Genomic DNA, 18,506 nt, shown 5'->3' with positions numbered 1-18,506 from the left:
CCCCCCCAATCCTCCCTTGTTCTATAGCCATGAGAAGGGGAGATGAACCTTCATATACCATATAACCCAAAGCAACAATGTTAGAAGGGAGGGGGAAGTGATATAGTCAATGGCAACAGAAACACTAGGGCTGATTATGGGACATGCTGAATTCAACTCTGATGCTCCCTCACTGGGCTGTGACTCTCACTTCATGCCTCCTGGGTTACTCATGGCCACTTTCTTGTCCCACCTCAGAGGTTACCATAGAAAGAGTCATCCTCAGATTCATATCCCACCGTTGGAGATTTAGAGATACAGACTATGAAGGGCCACCTTCCTTCCCCACTAGAACCCAGCAGATACTCACGTTCTTGAATCCTCTATACAAAGACTGCAGCTCCTTCTTGGTAAACTTGGTCTGAGCCTGGAGTTGATCCAACCCCTCTGGCTGGTGGCGAACAGCGGAGAGCTCCAGTTCACTGTCACTACTATCTGGAAGAAGAGAAACAGGCACACAGCTCAGTGAGTGGTGGTGCAGCATGGGAAAAAGAGCAAACAGACTTGAGAGTTGGAGGATCTGAGTTCAAATCCTGCCTTTCCCACTTCTGAGCTGTGTGATCTGGGGCAGGTCACAACTTCTATCACTTTTTGTTTCTTTATCTGTAAAATGAGTGGATTAGATTAGAGGTTCTTAATCTAGGGTCCAAAGATCCATGGATAAATTTTCAGGGTTCCATGGACTTGGGTGGGAAAAAGTACTCTAACCCTGGGTGGAGAACCTGTGGTATACAAGCCACATGTGGCCCTCTAGACCCTCAAGTTCGGCCCTTTGGTTGAATCCGAACAGTCAAAAGGCTGCACTTGAGGAGCTTGAGGGTTACATGTGGCCTCAAAGCCACAGGTTCCCCACCCCTGCTCTAATTTCTAACTGAAATACAGTATTTCCTTCTGTCATGAATGGTGGTTAACAAAATACTGTTCTGAGCAGGAACCCACAGGCTTCACCAGATTGCCGAGGGGGTCCATGACACAAGAAAAGTTAAAAAAAACCCTAGACCAGAAGATCTGTGAGGTCATTCTAGCTCTGTGATTCTATGAGGGACCAGGTTCCCCTTGGGAAGTGAAAATGTAGAACCAAGAGAAAGGGAAAGACGTAATAGTGCCACTCACCCATTCCAAGTCAGTTTATGGGAAGCAAGGGTCTAGGACTGAAATAAGTGGAGAGGCCTTTGATCGTGCAATCACCCCCAAGTGCTCCATTTCCATGTTCAAGACCCTTAAATTTCTGATATCTGGTCATCTTTTTATCATTCCATCTCCCCATGTGGTTTACTGCTAAATGAAACTACTAAACCTATTCCTCATTTTCCCAATAATCTTCACTCCTTGGTACTTTGCAAGGTGATTGCTTCTACTCTAGAGATACCCTCCTTCCTTCCAAATCTTGACCCCTTGGTGAAGCAATTCAATTTTACACTGCTGTCTATTCTCAAACACTTTTCTTTCTTGTCCTATTGTCTTAACGCAACTCACACCTTGCCAAACCCCACACCTGGATTACTCCCACCAACCACCACTTCTTTTACTTCTATTCAGGAGCTGCTGAATAGGGCTAGAAGAAGTCTCACCACCATTACTGGTTCCACTACAAATTTTCATTTCTCTAATTTCACCTAGGGCTTCACCAAAGCTTATATACTTCCTTAATTGATGCTCTGTCCCACTCACCACAGCAGCTATTACAAATCAGTTTTTTTTCTCAAATGTACAACAGCATCCTCTTCCCCCACTGTCTGGATCGTGGACCTTGTCTCATACTTCACACCCCCAAAACCGAAGTCATTCATCTTAAGCTCCTTTTCTTCCCCTCCCTCTCTTCCTCCTCCTCCTCCTCTTCCTCATCTCATGTCCTCCTTTCATCATCCCACTACATTCTCCTCTCCTCTCCACCAATCTCTAATGATCAAGCTAGCCCTTCACCTTGCTAAGGCCAGTCTTCCTATATATATACTCAATCCCATCATGTTCTATCTTCTCTGGCAAGTTGCCCCCACTAGCATCCTCCAATCTTCAATCATTTCCTATCTATTGGTTTTCCCTGCTTCTTAAAAATATTGTCCCAACGTTCTCCCTCATCCTTTAAAACCCTCTCTTAAGCCTATCATTTCCACAAGTTGTTGTTCCAAATCTCTCCTTCCCTTCACTAAACTCTTCGAAAATAAATCTATACTTCCTTTCCTCTATTCTCTTTCCCAAACCCTCTGCAATCTGAATTCTCACTTCATCATTCATCTGAAACTACTCTCTCCAAAGTTGCCATTTATGTCTTAATTGCCAAATCTAATGACCTTTCCTTAATCCCCATCAGTCTTCATCTCTTTGAAGCATTTGATATCGTTGAACACCTTTTTTTCCTTAAGACGCCCTTCTCTTTGAGTTTTTATGTCCCTATCTTCTTGGTTCTCCTCCTACTCATATCACCAATCCTTCTTAGTCCCTTTGCTGGAGCCTCATTCGTGAGACAGCCACTAACTTCGGGTGTCCACAAGTGTCTTTCTTGGGCCTCTTCCCTTTCCTTTCTAGACTTTTTTGCTTGGTAATCTCAACTCCCATAGGTTCTTTTATCGTCTCTATTTAGCAGTGGTTTCCAGATTGATATAGTCAGCCCTTGTTTCTCTTCCAGAGCTCATCAAAAACTGCCTACAGGACACTTCAGATTAGATGTCCTGGAAACATCTCAAATTCAATAAGTTAAAAACAACAACTCAACTTTCTCCCCTCACATTCCCTTTAGAGAACTTCCTTATTTCTACTGAAGTCACTCCATCCTCCCTGTCACCTGGTCTTACAAACTCAGTGTCATCCTCAACTCTTCAATATCGTTCCACATATCAAATCAGAGGCCAAATTTTGTCATCTCTATCTCAACACCATCTTTTGTTTATGTCCCTTTCTCTCTACCCTTTTAACCACCACCTTACACCATTCAATAGCCTTCTCATCGCAATAACCTTCTAGTCTCCCTAACTCATGTTTCTCCCTGTTCCAAATAAAGCTGGCAAGGAAATTTCCTAAAGTAGCCTGATTATGGCACCATCTGACACATTAAACTCCAGTGACTTTCTCTTACTTCTATAAGCATGTAAAGCTCTTTATGGGTCTCCTACCTTCCCCAACTTTTTACTTGTTATTCTTCTCTCTACATTACAACATGGGAGGCCTTTCTGCTCCTCACATGTGATATTTCATCTCCCATCTCCCTGTCTTTTTACTGGCTGTCTTCCCATGCTTCTCCCTCCTCACCACTGCCTCTTAGAATCTGTGGCTTCCTTCGAGACTCAGCTCAGATTCTTTTAGAATCTTTTAGAATCAGTGTCTTCTCTAAGTTATTGGGTACCTGAACTGGAGAAGAAAATGGCAAACCACTCTAGTATTACTGTCAAGAAAACCCCAGATAAGGTCATGGAAATTTGGACATGACTCAACAACTGCAATTGTGTGTGTGTGTGTGTGTGTATACACACATATACATATACATATATACACACATACACATTCATGTATAGTATATATGTATATAATATATAGCATGTGTATATACACATATATGTGTCTGTATATACATACATACACACAGAGATATATACTGAATGTAAGCTCCTTGAGGGCAAGGATTTTTTCTTTTATAAATTTAATTCTCTTCAATGAACAAAAATAGATTTTCTTTCTCCCACTTCCCTCTCCCCCCACCAAAAAAGGAAAAGAAAGCCCTTATGACAAAACCCTATTTTTGCATAGTCCAGCAAAACAAATTCTGGCATTGTCCATGTCCAAAAAATATGTCTCATTTTATATCCTTAATCTGTAAACTCTCTATCAAGAGCAGACTGAATCCTCTGGAATTGTGATTAGTCATTGAATTAATCGGAGTTCTTAAGTATTTCAAAATTGTTGATCTTTACAACGTTGTTATTGTATAAATTATTTTCCTGGTTCTGCTCACTGCACTCTGCATCAGTTCATCAAGTTTCACCGAAACCATCCCTTTCATCATTCCTTATAGCAAAATAGCATTTTATTACATTCATATACTATAATTTTTTCAGTCATTGCCCAACTGATGGGCACTCGCTGGAGTTTCTAGTTCTTTGACACTTCATATAAATGTACAAAACACACAAAAATATATAAATTAATATTTTTGTACATATGGATCCTTTTCCTCTTTCTTTGATCTCTTCAGAGGTCTGGGTCTAATAGCAGTATAAGTGGGTCAAAGAGTATACATAGCTCAGTAAATTTGGGGGCACAGTTCCAAATTGCTCCCCCAAAAGGCTGGACAAATCCATAGTTTCACCAATTAACATAGCTGTTTTCCCATACCTGGCAGAAACTGTTAGCTTTCCTTTGTATCCCCAAGTGCATAACACAGCACCTGACAAACAGTAAGTTCTCGATATATACATGTTTATTGTTGACTGATTATCGAGTTGAAACAACAAGATGGCAGTAAGAGTGGTCTGTAAGGGTAGGGGTGGAGGTGGGGATGGGGAGGGAAACAGAGGAAACAGGACACAGGACACAGAGAGGCCAGCAACATTGCCATAGTGAGTAATAGACCAAAGAAAAGAGAAGATAGGTACTGCTCTCTAAATGACCTCTAGGACACAGAGGTCAGACTGCCTTTTAGGAAGAGATGGGCCAGCACAGTTGGAGTACTTGGAAACATGACTTTGTCTCTCTGAAGAATAATAGAGGCCTTAATCAGCAACAATACCACGATCAACAAACAATCCAGATGGATCAATCAATCACCAAATATTTGTTGAGCTCCTCCCTGGGTAAGGGCAAATATTTACTAAGCATGGCACAAGGTGTTCACATAGTGATGCTAATAAGAGTACAGAAGTAATTCCGTTCCTTAAAGAACTTAGAAAGGACACAGACAGGTTCCCTACTCCTGGACAATACTAATATACCTGACTGCAATAGCAGATACCTTCTGAATGTCACACACTGATCTGCATGCAAGCACATTCCTCAATATGTGAAAACAAAGACATACAGGGACAGAGACCAGAGATGGAGCAGCTTTGGAGCTGACAGGGTGAATGAAACCAAGGTGGTGCAGTCAGGAAAAGCCAACCAAATTAAAGTGAGATTTAAAATGACAAGGATAGAATTGATCTAGCAGAGAAGGAGAGACGGATCCATTCTTAGAAAACAGTTCACTAGAAGGTTGAGGAGCTAAAAAGGGGGAACTGCCTTTGGATCTAAGGACAGAGAGAGGGAACCCGTTTGTGCTTCCCTTTCCCATTGCTACAGCTGGGCATCTGAGCCTGCCATGAGGAGATTAAGGGACGCTAGTCTCTCCAGTAGGTTACTGTTGTTGTTGTTGTTGAGCTGTGTCTGACTTCATGACCACATCTGGGGTTTTCTTGGCAAAGATACTAGAGTGGTTTGCCATTTCCTTCTCCAGCTCATTTTTTGTTATTCAGGCGTTTCAGTTGTGTCCAACTTCTTCATGACCTCATTTGATGTCTTCTTGACAATGGTTTGCCATTTCCTTTAAACTGAGGTAAACAGGGTTAAGTGTCTTGCCCAATGTCCCATAGCTAGTAAGTGTCTGAGGCCAGATTTGAACTCAGTTCTTTCTGACTTCAGGCTCAGCACTCTATCCACTGTGTCAACAACTTCCCCAGTAGTTTATAGATGAGGTCTCAAAGTCCTATCTTTGTGACTATATGAATGGAAAGAGAACTGGGAGGTATTCATCATCTTTTCCTATCTCCCACCATACATAACCTTGATTTTTTATTTTTAAAATTTTTTTTCCACTTAACAGTATTTTTTTCCAATTACATATAAAGATAGTTTTCAACACTCACTTTTATAAGATTTTGATTTCCAAACTTTTTCTTCTTCCCTCCTTTCCCCCCTCCCCAAGAGGGCAAGCAATCTGATATAGGCTATACATGTACAATCAAATTAAACATATTTCCACATTAGTCACGTTGTAAAAGAAGAATCAGAACAAAAGGGAAAACCATAAGAAAAAAAAAAAGAAAAAATAGTATGCTTCGATATGCATTCAGACTCCATAGTTCTTTCTCTGGATGTGGATAGCATTTTCTATCATGAATCTTTCAGAATTGTCTTAGATCATTGTACTGCTGAGAAGAGCTAAGTCTATCAAAGTTGGTCATCACACAATGTTACTGTTACTGTGTACAATGTTCTCCTGGTTCTGCTCACTTCACTCAGCATCAGTTCACACAAGTCTTTCCAGGTTTTTCCAAAATCTGCCTGCTCAACATGTCCTATAGCACAATAGTTTTCCATTACATTCATATGCCACAACTTGTTTAGCCATTCCCCAATTGGTGGGCATCCCCTCAATTTCCAATTCTTTGCTTCCACAAAAAGAGCTGCTTATAAATATTTTTGTACATCTGCGTCCTTTTCTCTTTTTATGACCTCTTTGGGAAACATACCTAGTAGTGGTATTTCTGGATCAAAGGGTTTAGAGATATATCTATACATACATATATATGTATATATTAGGGAGATATAGTCATTCATATATTTCATAATGCAGATCATAGGTAATATTATATATGTATATAGATGCACATACATATGTATGTGTGTATACACACACATATTTTATATACACAGTTTTATAGCCCTTGGCATAGGTCCAAATTGCTCTCCAGAATGATTGAATTAGTTCATAATTCCACCAACAATGCATTAGAGTTACAATTTTCCCACATCTTCTCCAACATTTATCATTTTCCTTTTTTGTCATATTAGTCAATCTGATAGGCATGAGGTGATACCTCAGAGTTTTCTGAATTTGCATTTCCCTAATCAATAGTGATTTAGAGCATTTTTTCATATGACTATAGATAGCTTTAATTTCTTCATCTGAAAACTTTCTGTTCATATTCTTTGACCATTTATCAATCAGGTAATGACTTGTATTCTTATAAATCTGACTCAGTTCTCTATATATTTTATTTTATTTTTTCCATATATTTTAGAAATGAGGCCTCTATCAGAGACACGTCTATAAAAATTGTTTCCCAGGTTTCTGATTTCCTTCTAATCTTGGTTGCATTGGCTTTGTGCAAAACCTTTTTAATTTAATGTAATCAAAATTATCCATTTTGCACTTCATAATATTCTCTATCTCTTGTTTGGTCATAAATTCTTTCCTTCTCCATAGATCTGACAGGTAAACTATTCTTTGCTCTCCTAGTTTGCTCATGGTATAACCCTTTATGTATAAATCATGTACCATTTTGACCTTATCTTGGCATACAGTGTAAGCTGTTGATCTGTGCCTAGTTTCTGCAATACTATTTTCCACTTTTCCCAACAGTTTTTGTCAAATAGTGAGTTCTTATCCCAGAAGCTGGAGTCTCTGGGTTTATCAAACAGTAGATTACTATAGTCATTGACTACTGTGTCTTGTGTACCTAACCTATTGTAGCGATCCACCACTCTGTTTCTTAGCCAGTACCAACTAGTTTTGATTATTTCTGCTTTACAATACATTTTAGATTTTATAACTTTGATTCTTCAGAAATTATATGTAGTGTTTCAAGATCACAACCACCTAGAATATTTCCAGTGGTAACCTAGGTACAAGAAGTAGCATATCAGGTATTTTGGGAGGAATCATGAAACTAATGAAAGGAGGTGCGACAGTCTTGTGGGAGAAGGAAGGATAAGAGGAATAGCCTGAGAATAAATTATAAGACTATATAATTAAGAACTACACGAGATGAGAAGGCTTTATGATATATTGTTCCCAAGAGAATGTAAGCTCTTGAGGGCAGGTCTTTGTATCCCCAGAACATAGTACAGTACCTGACACTCAATAAAATGTCTACTGATGTTGTTGAATCATTTCAGACTCTGTGACCCCATTTGGGGTTTTCTTGGCAAAGATATTGGAATGGTTTGCCATTTCCTTCTCCAGCTAATTTTACAGATGAGGAAACTGAGGCAAATGGGATTAAGTGCCCAGAGTCACACAACTAGCAAATATCTGAGGCCAGATTTGAACTCAAGAAGATGAGTCTTCCTGACTCTAAGCCAGTTGCTTTATCTACTATGTCACCTAATTACCTAGCCTACTGATGGAGATTCACAACATCTACATTGTCATTCCTCAGAGAGACAAAGTCATGATTCCATACCCTCTAACTTTTCTGGCTCATCTCCTCCTGAGAGGCAATCTAACCCCTGTGTCCTAGAGACTATTCAGAGAGTGGTGCCATCTTTTCTCTCCTTTGTTCTATCACTCACTATGGCACTGCTGCTTCTCTCCAGTACCTGGGTCCTGTTTCCTTCATTTCCCTACCCCAGGGAATATACATCAGTGATATCAATGAATATTAAAATAGATAAGCTTGGATATGTTGCTGAGCTAATCACCTAGCACTTAATACAAATATCCAGCTTCCATTCTATTTAGTAGTATTTTAAAGGGCAGAACATTCTTATAAAGACCTTGCCCAGTTCAGTGACATGCTAGTGTGGCAGGAGACGTTGGAGTCAAGAGACCTGGGTTCAAATCATAGCTTTGACACTATCAATGTGATTATGGCCAAGTCATTTCCCCCTAATCTTTAGTTTCAACATCTGTGAAAGTGTAATAAAACAACTTGCAACCTCAAGGGGTCATTGTAAGCAAAGTGCTTTGTAAACCTTAAAATATAATCTGGATGTGTTATTATTATTATTCCTGACTTTATAACTATGGGCTGGACTCTTTCTTGTGCCACAGCCTCAGGTCTATAATCCCTCCGTGGGGGTAATACCAGGACCCAATACCTAACACAAAAGCCTACTACATACATCACATATATTCATTTCTTCTTCATCATCTTCTTCATCTTCTTCTCTCTGTCTCTATCTCTCTCTCTCTACATATATATATATACATATATATGTATGTATATAATCTTTTTTTTTGCTTTTTGGAGGGGGAAATTTGAACAAATCTTGAACATTTGCAGCTTCCTCTCCCTGACAGGTCATTCAAGCATTTTCCCTCCAATCCCAGACTCCCAGAAGACTATTTTTTAATTTTTTCTTTGTTCTTAAAACCTGTAAGCTATCATTAAAAATGACTCAGAGGAAAACATTTTCAAAAGCAGGATGGAGCTCTGTCCCTTTGGATTTCTCTTTCTCTAAGCAGAGGTAATTATGATTATTTAATTAATTAGTCTCAGGGAGATCTGTGTCAAAAATTCAGAGTACAGAGTTTTTCTTCCACAGGCATACCTGGCTCTCCTTTGCTCCTATCACCTTCTACTTCATCTTCCCAAAGCCAAACCCCATCAAAACAAAATCACTTGAGGTCAAGAGTATGTCAAAGTCTCATTTCTTTTTTAAAATAAGTTGGGTTCTTCATAAATGTTCTCAGCAAAGTTGGTGAGTAGACAAGTCTTTCCCTCTTGCCAAGAACCTTTTCTCCTTCTCCTAGTCTGTCTCTCGAATCACAGAATTTATAAAGTTACAGAATCTCAGGGTTGGAGGGCTCTCTAAGGTCACCTCATCCAACCCATACCTGAGCAAGAACGCTCTCTACGACAGCCCCAACAAGTCTTGCAAGTCAAACATTCTTTGCTTAAGGAGCTCCATTGAGAAGGAACCAATTATCCAGAGAAGAAGTCATTTCACTTTAGAACTCTTAACTTAGTTTCTCCTGACATGAAGCCTAAATACGCAGTGTGTACCCAAATCCATTGTTTCTGTCCTCCAAGACCAAGTAGAACAAGTGTAAGGCCTCTTTAAACACTCAACAGCCCTTAGGAGCTTTTGTGCCCCTTTGTGTCTTCCCTTCTCCAGACTAAATATGCCCAATTTTTTTCTAAGTTATCCTTATAGGGTATTGTGACATTAAAAACAATGTCACATATGTAATTTTTACATATGTAATTTTACGTATGTTACAAATGTTTTCTTGAAAACTCCAAATGGCCACAAAAAGTCAACAATGATGAGGATGATGATGAAGTTGCCTCTCATGCTTTTCCTCCCACGCTCTTCATCATCAACTCCCCCATCTGAGCTGCTCAGTAGGTTGGCTCATGTTTTCTGGTCTCATTTGTTATTGGAGGACAGGCTTCAAGGCCACACAGTCACACTAAAGCTTAAGGACAGAGAAGCAGGATGGTATATTACGGCTGTACTTGAGGACCTAGAGGGCTACATGTAGCCTCGAGGTCGCAGGTTCCCCATCCCTGGATTGGAAAGATTACTATTATCAATAATAAGTGCTAATAGCTAACATTTGTATGGCACTTACTTTGTGCCAGATACTGAGCTAAGAGCTATACAATTATCTAATTTGATCCTCACAAAAACCTGGGAGGTAGATGCTATTGTTATCCCCATTTTACAGATGAAGAAACTGAGGCAGACAGGGTTAAGTGACTTTTCCGGAGTCACACAGCTAGCAAGTATCTGAGGCAGAATTTGAACTCAGATCTTCCTGACTACAGGCTTGGTGCTCTATTTATTGTACTACCACTCAGCCTTACTGGACAAAACTGGTTTTGGGCATAGGGTGGTGTCAAGATATCAGGAGACAGCCTGTTTTCCAGAGCTAAGTCCCAGTAAGCAAGCTGTGCTTTGAGCTTGGTATAACAACAATCCTTTGCACCCACCCTCTGAATGATCTCATCCCCTGGTAAAATCCCATAATTATTCTATTACTTTGACCAGCACCAGATGTTCTCTGAGTGTTCCCAGACAAGTACCCATGTTCCAGTCATGAAGCCCTGCTATGAATCAAACTTGTCTCACTGCTGCTCTTACCCCTCACTGTCAGGGCTACAGCTCAATGTGTAACCATTGGTATAAGTATTGAGATCTCCCCACACTGCCTTGGGCCCCCCACTAGGAGTGGGGTCCCTGTACATCTGTTGTGTTCCCTCCTTGCTTGCAAGCCACTTCTCCCACTTTGAAATTAAACTTCTGTTTGATTCCTAACTCTTCTGTCTCTCACCTTCTCTGTTCGGCTCTGGCCATCCATAGGTTAGAGGCCGGTTCAGTCTGATTGACAGTAGGTACAATACTGGGAACATACAAGAACAGACACCCTCCTGCTACAGACTTATGCCTTTCTAACTCAGACTATAATAGGGGAAAGTTAAGGGTTGATGCAATCCCTCCCTTTATGGGTTCAATGGGGGCGGTGAGAGCATAGAACACCAAACACATTCCAACCTCCACCCCAAGGGATCACCTCGAGACAGAGTATGGTTGTGACTCAATCCCTTAAAGAAGAGAGATCTAGTCCCTGGAGAGACACAGCCAATTAAGCCTCTAATTACGTGCTTGTGCTTTTGGCAGAGAGACTTACTTCACAGCATCTAGGTGAAGAGGAAGCAGCTCTGAGTCTCCTGACTCTTCTGACTTCCAATCAAGTTTGAAGTGGCCACACTCCCCTGAGAACTGAAGCTCAGTTTGACTCAGATCAGCCCACATCATCCCAGACTCCTCCTCATCCTAAGAATCTACATCTTAGGGATCAGAGCTATAAGGCATCGTGTATAGAGTACTGGACCTGGACTCAGGAAGACCTGAGTTGAAACCCTGCCCAAGGCACTTACTAGCAGTGTGACTCTGGATGAGTCACTTAACCACTGTCTGCCTCAATTTCCTCTTCTATAGAATGGGGATAACAATAGCATCTACCTTTCAGTGTTGCTATGAGCATAATATGAAGTGATCTGTGTAAAGTGTATTGTAAATCTTAAAGTGTTATATAATGCTAGATATTATTATGTAATATAATGATAGTACCTTATTTAGCATTTATACAGTACTTTATTCTATAGAACTTATACAGCACTTTATTCTATCTCATTCCCCATAGAAGCTATTCCAGACCTTTGCTTCCCTCCTGAATCCCCCTATACACTTTCTCCTCCTCACTCTCTCTTAGTTGAGGACCTTACTTCTTACTTCACTGAGAAAATTGAGGCCATTTGATGTGAACGCTCTTTTCTCCCCTTCTTTTCATTTCAAAATCCTTTGACTTCACCTCCTACTCTATCTTCCTTATCCCCAGTATTTGATGAAGAAATGGTCCTTCTTGCCAAAGCTAACCTTTCTCCCTGTATACTTGATCACCTCTCCTCCCATCTCCTCGAGCAGATTTCAGCCTCCATCATCCTCTCTAATCTTCAACTCCTCCCTATCGAGTGGCTCCTTCCTTGGTGCCTTCAAACATGCCAAGCATCTGCCATCCTTAAATATCCTTCACTAGGCTCTACCATTTCCTCAAGCTATCATCTTATACATTGTGGGACTCCTTAAAAGAGTCATCTGTATTCAAAGCCTCCATTTCCTCTTCTCTCATTCATCCCTGACTCTTTTCAAAATGGCTTTTGACCTCATCACTCAACTGAAAGTGACCTATTCAAAGTTACCAATGACCTCCTCATTGACAAACCTGATGGCTTTCACTCAGTCCTAATCTTTCTCAACCTATCTGCTGAACTTGACCCTGCTGAACTGTTTTTCTCCTGTATACTCTTGCATCCTACCTTTCTGACCACTCCTTTTCATTCTCTTTTGCTGATTCTTCATCCATATTAAGTCCCCTAACTGGGTGTATATTCCCCAAGGTTCTCCCCTATATCTGCTTCTCTTTTCCCTCTATCCATTCTCTCTTGGTAGCCTCATCAGATTTAATGGGTTTAACCATCATTTTTATTTATATGATGCAGGACACCTAGGTGGTGCAGGGGCTGGAGTCAGGAAGACCTGACTTCAAATTCAACCTGAGACACTCTGCTATCTGAGTGACCCTGGACAAGTCACTTAACTTTGTCTCAGTTTCCTCATCTGTAAAATGAGCCAGAGAAGGAAATGGCAAACCACTCTAATCCTTTGCCAAGAAAACTCCAAATGGGGTCACAAAGAGTCAGACATAACTAAAAACAATTCAACAACAAAATATCTATATATCCAGTCCCAGTCTCTCCCCAAAGTTTCAGTCCTGGATCACTAATTGCCTAATGGATATTACAGACTGGATATCCTACAGTCAATAAGTCAATTTATTAAGTACCCACTGCGTGCTAGGCATACATCTGAAACTCAGTATGTCTAAAACCAAATTCACTCTTTTTCCCCATCGCCTTGTTTCTCACATATAATGCTCCATATCTCCTGGATCCATGCCTTTGCATTGGCCATTCTCCATCCACTTACTTCCATCTTACTTCCACCTCATAAATCTCTCCTTTTAAGATGCAGCTCAGGCACCACCTTCTTCATGAAGCCTTTCCTGATCAGCTTGTGACTTGCTTCTCCCTTCATTAACTTTCTGTTTATGCTGTATATATATTTATATGTGTACTTACTATCTCCCCAAATGTAAGCTAAATTGTAAGTTCATCGCAAGAAAGGATTATTTCATTCTTTGTACTTATATCCCAAGTGCCTTAGCACAGTACCTAGTATATAATAGGTGTTAATAAATGCTTGCTAATTGGCAGACTGTTTGATTCTTCATCACCACCTCACTGAACCTTACTTAGAAGGGGTTTCAAAAGCCATCTAGTCTGATCCACACCCAAAAGGAATCCCTAGTACTATATGCCTAACAAAAGACTGTCCTGAAGCATCTTGTTCTACTTTGGGACAGTTCTAACTCTAAGGAAGTGTGTGTGTGTGTGTAGATAAATGGATAGGTCTATATAAACAGATCTCTCTATGTGTATAGAGATATGCACGTGTGTGCACATATATATTTTACATTTAATAAAAATCTACCTCTTCAAAACTTCTAGCCATTGATATTATTTCTGCTTGCTGAAACCAAGCCAATAAATCTGCTCTCTCTTCCAAATGACTTCAAATACCTGAAGACAGATATCATATTCTCCCTGAATCTTTCCTTCTCCAGATTAAACTACCCCAGTTCCTCACATGGCATCCTCTCTACGGCCCTTCACCATGCTGGTTGCTTTCCAGTGATTTCCTGTGCACCCTGAGCCAAATGCTCTAACTGATTGTAGACAGTTTTCTTTTCTTAGCTCTCTTCTCAGAGCAGGGATACATTCTAAGTATCCCTCCCTTCAAAAAATTGATAGCTTTCAGCAATATTGCATATAGAGAATGTCTTAGCATGGCTAAGCATTCCATTGAATTCAATTCAAACAGGCAAATCATCGTGATTGATGCCAACATAAACACAAAAAACCAACATAGTCATTGTTCTTAAGGGGGCTTACAAGTTACGACATATATACAGGTATATTAAGTCCCAGTTTTCTTTTTTTTTTCTTTTTTGCTTTTTGGAGGGGGGGAGGGGAGGGCAGTTGGGGTTAAGTGACTTGCCCAAGATCACACGGCTAGTTTTTGTGTTAAGTGTCTGAGGCTGGATTTGAACCCAGGTCTTCCTGGGTCCAGGGCCAGTGCTCTATTCACTGTGCCACATAGCCGCCCCAAATCCCAGTTTTCTAATAGACTTCATTATCAAATCAGAGATATGACACCACAGAGGGAGGGAGGCAGGAAAGAATCCAGCTGACTATATTAAAATCTTTTGATAAAGAAGAAACAAGGTAAGACAAAGTTAGGTCCAGAGTGATACACCAGCTGTTGCTGTTTGTCAATTCATTTGTATCCAACTCTTCACGAGCCCATTTGGAATTTTCTTGGCAAAGATACTGGCACGGTTTGCCATTTCTTTCTCCAGCTCATTTTACAGATGAAGAAAGTGAGGTAGACAGGGTTAAGTAACTTGCCCAGGGTTACACAGGTAGTAAGTGTCTGAGGCTGGATACAAACTCAGGTCTTCCTGACTCTAAGCCCAGCCTTCCATCCATTGTACCGTCTAGCTGCCCTGATATACCTGTAACCATCGCACAGAGAAGGCTTGGGGAGACCTTTACAAAATGTTGCAGCATTTATATAACTTCCTCTTGGGATGGAGCTTTATATGAATTCAGAAAGGACTAAAAATTAATAGGACATACTGGGGTGCGGGATGACTGACAACCATCTGTCCCATGGCCCTGACCACAAACAGGTTTACAGAGTGCATTGCATTCGTTATTTCATTTCATCTTCACAATAACCCTGTGATGTTAAGTAATGAAGGCATTATCCTTAATTTACAGTTGAGAAAACAAGCCGCAGTGTTAAGTGACTCACCCAAGGTCACCCAGTGTCAGAAAAGAGATTGGAACTCAGATCTTCAGTTTAGACTCTAAGTCCAATTCTCTCTCTACCACATCACAGCTCTCTCAAAGACTCCTTTATTCAAGATAAGCATTAATATGAAGAGCCTGAAATGGTGCAAAGTAGTTTCTGACGTAGTAATTGAAAACTTTTGGAAGTTCTTGTTTTGTTTTTAATCTACGTTTTAAATAGGGAAAGGACACTAGATCAGAAATCAAAACAGCATTTCTTATTTGTGTTCTGTGTTGCCATTGTTCAGTCATTTTCAATCATAAACATCTCTCTGTGACCTCATTTGGGGTTTTCTTGACAAAAATACTGGAGTGGTTTGCCATTTCCTTTCCCAGTTCATTTTGCATATGAGGAAACTGAGGCAAATAGGGCTAAGTGACTTGTCTAGGGTCACACAGCTAATAAGATTTGAACTCAAAAAGATGAGTCTTCCTGACTTCAGGCTCAGCACTCTGTCCACTGTGCCACTTAGCTGTTCCATTCATGTTCCATGTTCTACCCCTCAAGAAGTCCGAACAGGGTAAGTTGTAATCTGATATTTGGAAAATAAGCAGCTCTCTCCCAAATTCATAAAAGGCATTATCTTTCCAGCTCTGTATGCCAATATTTGGGAAGGACACTGATAAGCTGGTAAGGCAGTTAGAATAGCAAAGCTAGAGTCAGAACAGAGAAAAAAGATCTCCCCTCTCTTCCTCCCCTAACCCGAATTCTTTCTCTCTGTGACTAGAAATGTAATTTCCTATTTAGCCTATACGTAGCTCACTTTGTATATAATCGTTTGCATGTTGTCTCACTCCTTTAGACTGAAAGCTCCTTGAGGGCTTTTGCCCTCTTTGTGTATCCCTAGTGCTTAGTACATAGGCTGGCACATAGTAGGCACTTAATAAATGTTTGTTGGTCAATTACTAATAATAATAACTTACATTCGTGATGTGCTTTAAGTTTGGTGAGAGACTTTCTTCCCAAAAGTCCTGTAAGCTAAATTTTATAAATATGTCCCATTTTCCCACATATCGACACACACTCACATATACATATATATACATATATAGCATGTGTATGTATAAATTATACGTGTCTCTATGTGATCTCTTCCATAAAATGTAAGCTCCTTGAGAGCAGGAATTCTTCCATTCTTTGCTCTTGTACCCCCACTGTCTAGCACAGTGTCTGGCACATAGTAGGCATTTAACAAACACTTTTTGGTTGATTAACCTATGTGACCTTGACCAATTAATTTATTCTTTCTGAACCTTGGGACCCACATCTGTAAGTCAGTCAACAAACAAGTATTAAGTACTTATTATGCGCTACATACTGGGCTAAGCAGGGGGACACAAAAATAAGAAAAAGGAAAGACGGGGGGCAGCTAGGTGGTACAGTGAGTAGAGCACCAGCCCTGGAGTCAGGAGGATCTGAGTTCAAATCCAGCCTCAGACACTTAACAATTACTAGCTGTGTGTCCTTGGGCAAGTCACTTAACCCCAATTGCCCTGCCCTCCACCCTCCAAAAAGACCAAAAAAAAAAAAAAGAGGAAAGACAAGTAAGAGGAAGGTGTTAGACAAGATGGCCAAGTGAGGTCCCCTCCCACTCTAATTCTTGATCCTGTGGTCCTATTAAAAATGACTATTTCCATTTTATAGGCAATAACAACAGCCAACATAGTGCTTTAACATATAACAACTGCTAACATTTATATAGCATGTACTTTGTGCCAGGTGCTACGCTAAGCACTTTACAATTATTATCTCATTTGACCCCCACAACAACCTATGCTATTATTATCCCCATTTTACAGAAGGGGAAACTGAGGCAACCAGAAGTAAAGGGACTTTCCTAGGATTACACAGCTAGTAAGTGTCTTAGGTGGGATTTGAATTTAGATTTTCCTAATCCAGGCACAAGGCATGTTTTAAAAACAGTGTCCCAAAAGCTTTACTATAGCTTTAAGCTTTCATAACTTAACTTAAATTTAGTTAAGCTTTAATAGCTTAAAAGCGTACTAAGGCACTCCCTGGATGATCTCACGTGGCCCTTACAACAACCCTGTGAGACTGTACCAGAGATATTACCTATGTAGTATATCGAGGTTTACAAAGTGCTTTCCTTACAACAAGCCCAAGCAGGTATCATTATGAACTTCTTACAGAAGAAGAAACAGGGTTAGAGAAGGTGAATTATATACCAGGTCACACTAGTGAGGATTTAAGCCCAGATCTTTACCCATTCAAAATACTCAAGGTACAGATGAAGAAACTAAGGTTAAAGGAGTTTGTGAGTTGTCCACGGTTACATAGCTAGTAAGTGCTAAAATTCATGGTTTAAACCCTGATATTCTTGACTCTAAGCCCAGCACACCCCCCCCACCAATCTGCATTGCCTCCCAGAGAGAGAAACTGAGGCTCAGAAAGATTAAAGGATTTCCCATATGGTAATACAACTAATAAATTTTGGAGCTGGGACTCTAGTGCCGGCATACTTTCTGCATTGCAGGGAGGCTAGAATTATTTTGCAATGCATCAAGGGTATCAAGGCCCTGTCTTAACAGTTTGGCTTGGGGATGCAGAATTTTGAGCTCTGCAACTGTTAGAGGGCAGGGTAATGGAGGAGAGGGGATTAAGGAGAGATGGGATAAATAAAATGGGAAGGCTATACAGGTATCTGCTCTGATGAGTTGATATGTTGTTTCAAGCAAAGACAGAACACAGGAGTTAGTTTGGTGGGGAGGAAGAGGAGGGAAAAGAGGGAGGGAAGAGCAGAAGGTGTCTTCACCCCTAGCTAGCCCCTCCCCCAGTCTTTGTGTCTGATGCTCACACTGGGTGCCAGCAGCATGTTGTTTCTCCAGGTCACAGCTCTCCCCAACACCAGCTGTCCCCTCTTCTCTTGGTCTGATTCCATTACTTTCTATTGCTCAGCAAAGTCAAAGTGACCCAGGGACTTTGCTGAACCACCTTGGGAGATTCCAATCCAGAGTCAACTAGAACTGGTAGGTGAAGGAAAGTCCCCTCGGGGTGTTGCCAATTCTAGCTGAGGTGGCTTTTCAGAAACTTGAGGGACAGGACCAACCCTTGGGAATCATAAGGACTGAACCCTCTTTAGAGGCAAGAGAGTATAATGACAAGAGGAAAGATTTGGGTTTAAATCCTAACTAATGTGACCTGTTGTAATTCACCTCTGACCCTCTTTCCTTCTCTGTAAAAGGGCAATAATGATGCCTGCACCGCCCCCCGCCCCTACACACACACACACACACACACACACACACACACACACACACACACACACACAC

At 40.6% G+C, this 18,506-nt stretch overlaps 1 protein-coding gene across 2 annotated transcripts in view; it reads right to left on the bottom strand.

Annotated features, from left to right (window-relative positions):
- The window catches only part of KCNIP3 (potassium voltage-gated channel interacting protein 3), a 160,800-nt gene that overhangs the window by 20,582 nt on the left and 121,712 nt on the right, over positions 1–18,506 (bottom strand). The window contains exon 4 of one of the 2 annotated variants that reach the window (XM_069075600.1): positions 350–474. In XM_069075600.1, the coding sequence (XP_068931701.1) occupies positions 350–474 (125 nt within the window). The remainder of the gene's footprint in view (positions 1–349; positions 475–18,506) is intronic. The other variant, XM_069075601.1, reaches the window with a different exon arrangement.

The sequence above is a fragment of the Petaurus breviceps genome, unplaced genomic scaffold, assembly GCF_028583685.1.
Source record: "Petaurus breviceps papuanus isolate PSGF00001 unplaced genomic scaffold, PetGlider_PUasm1.0 90919, whole genome shotgun sequence".
Lineage (NCBI taxonomy): Eukaryota > Metazoa > Chordata > Mammalia > Diprotodontia > Petauridae > Petaurus > Petaurus breviceps.
The sequence above is the reverse complement of the archived record's forward strand: the minus strand, read 5'-3'. Positions and strand labels throughout refer to the sequence as shown.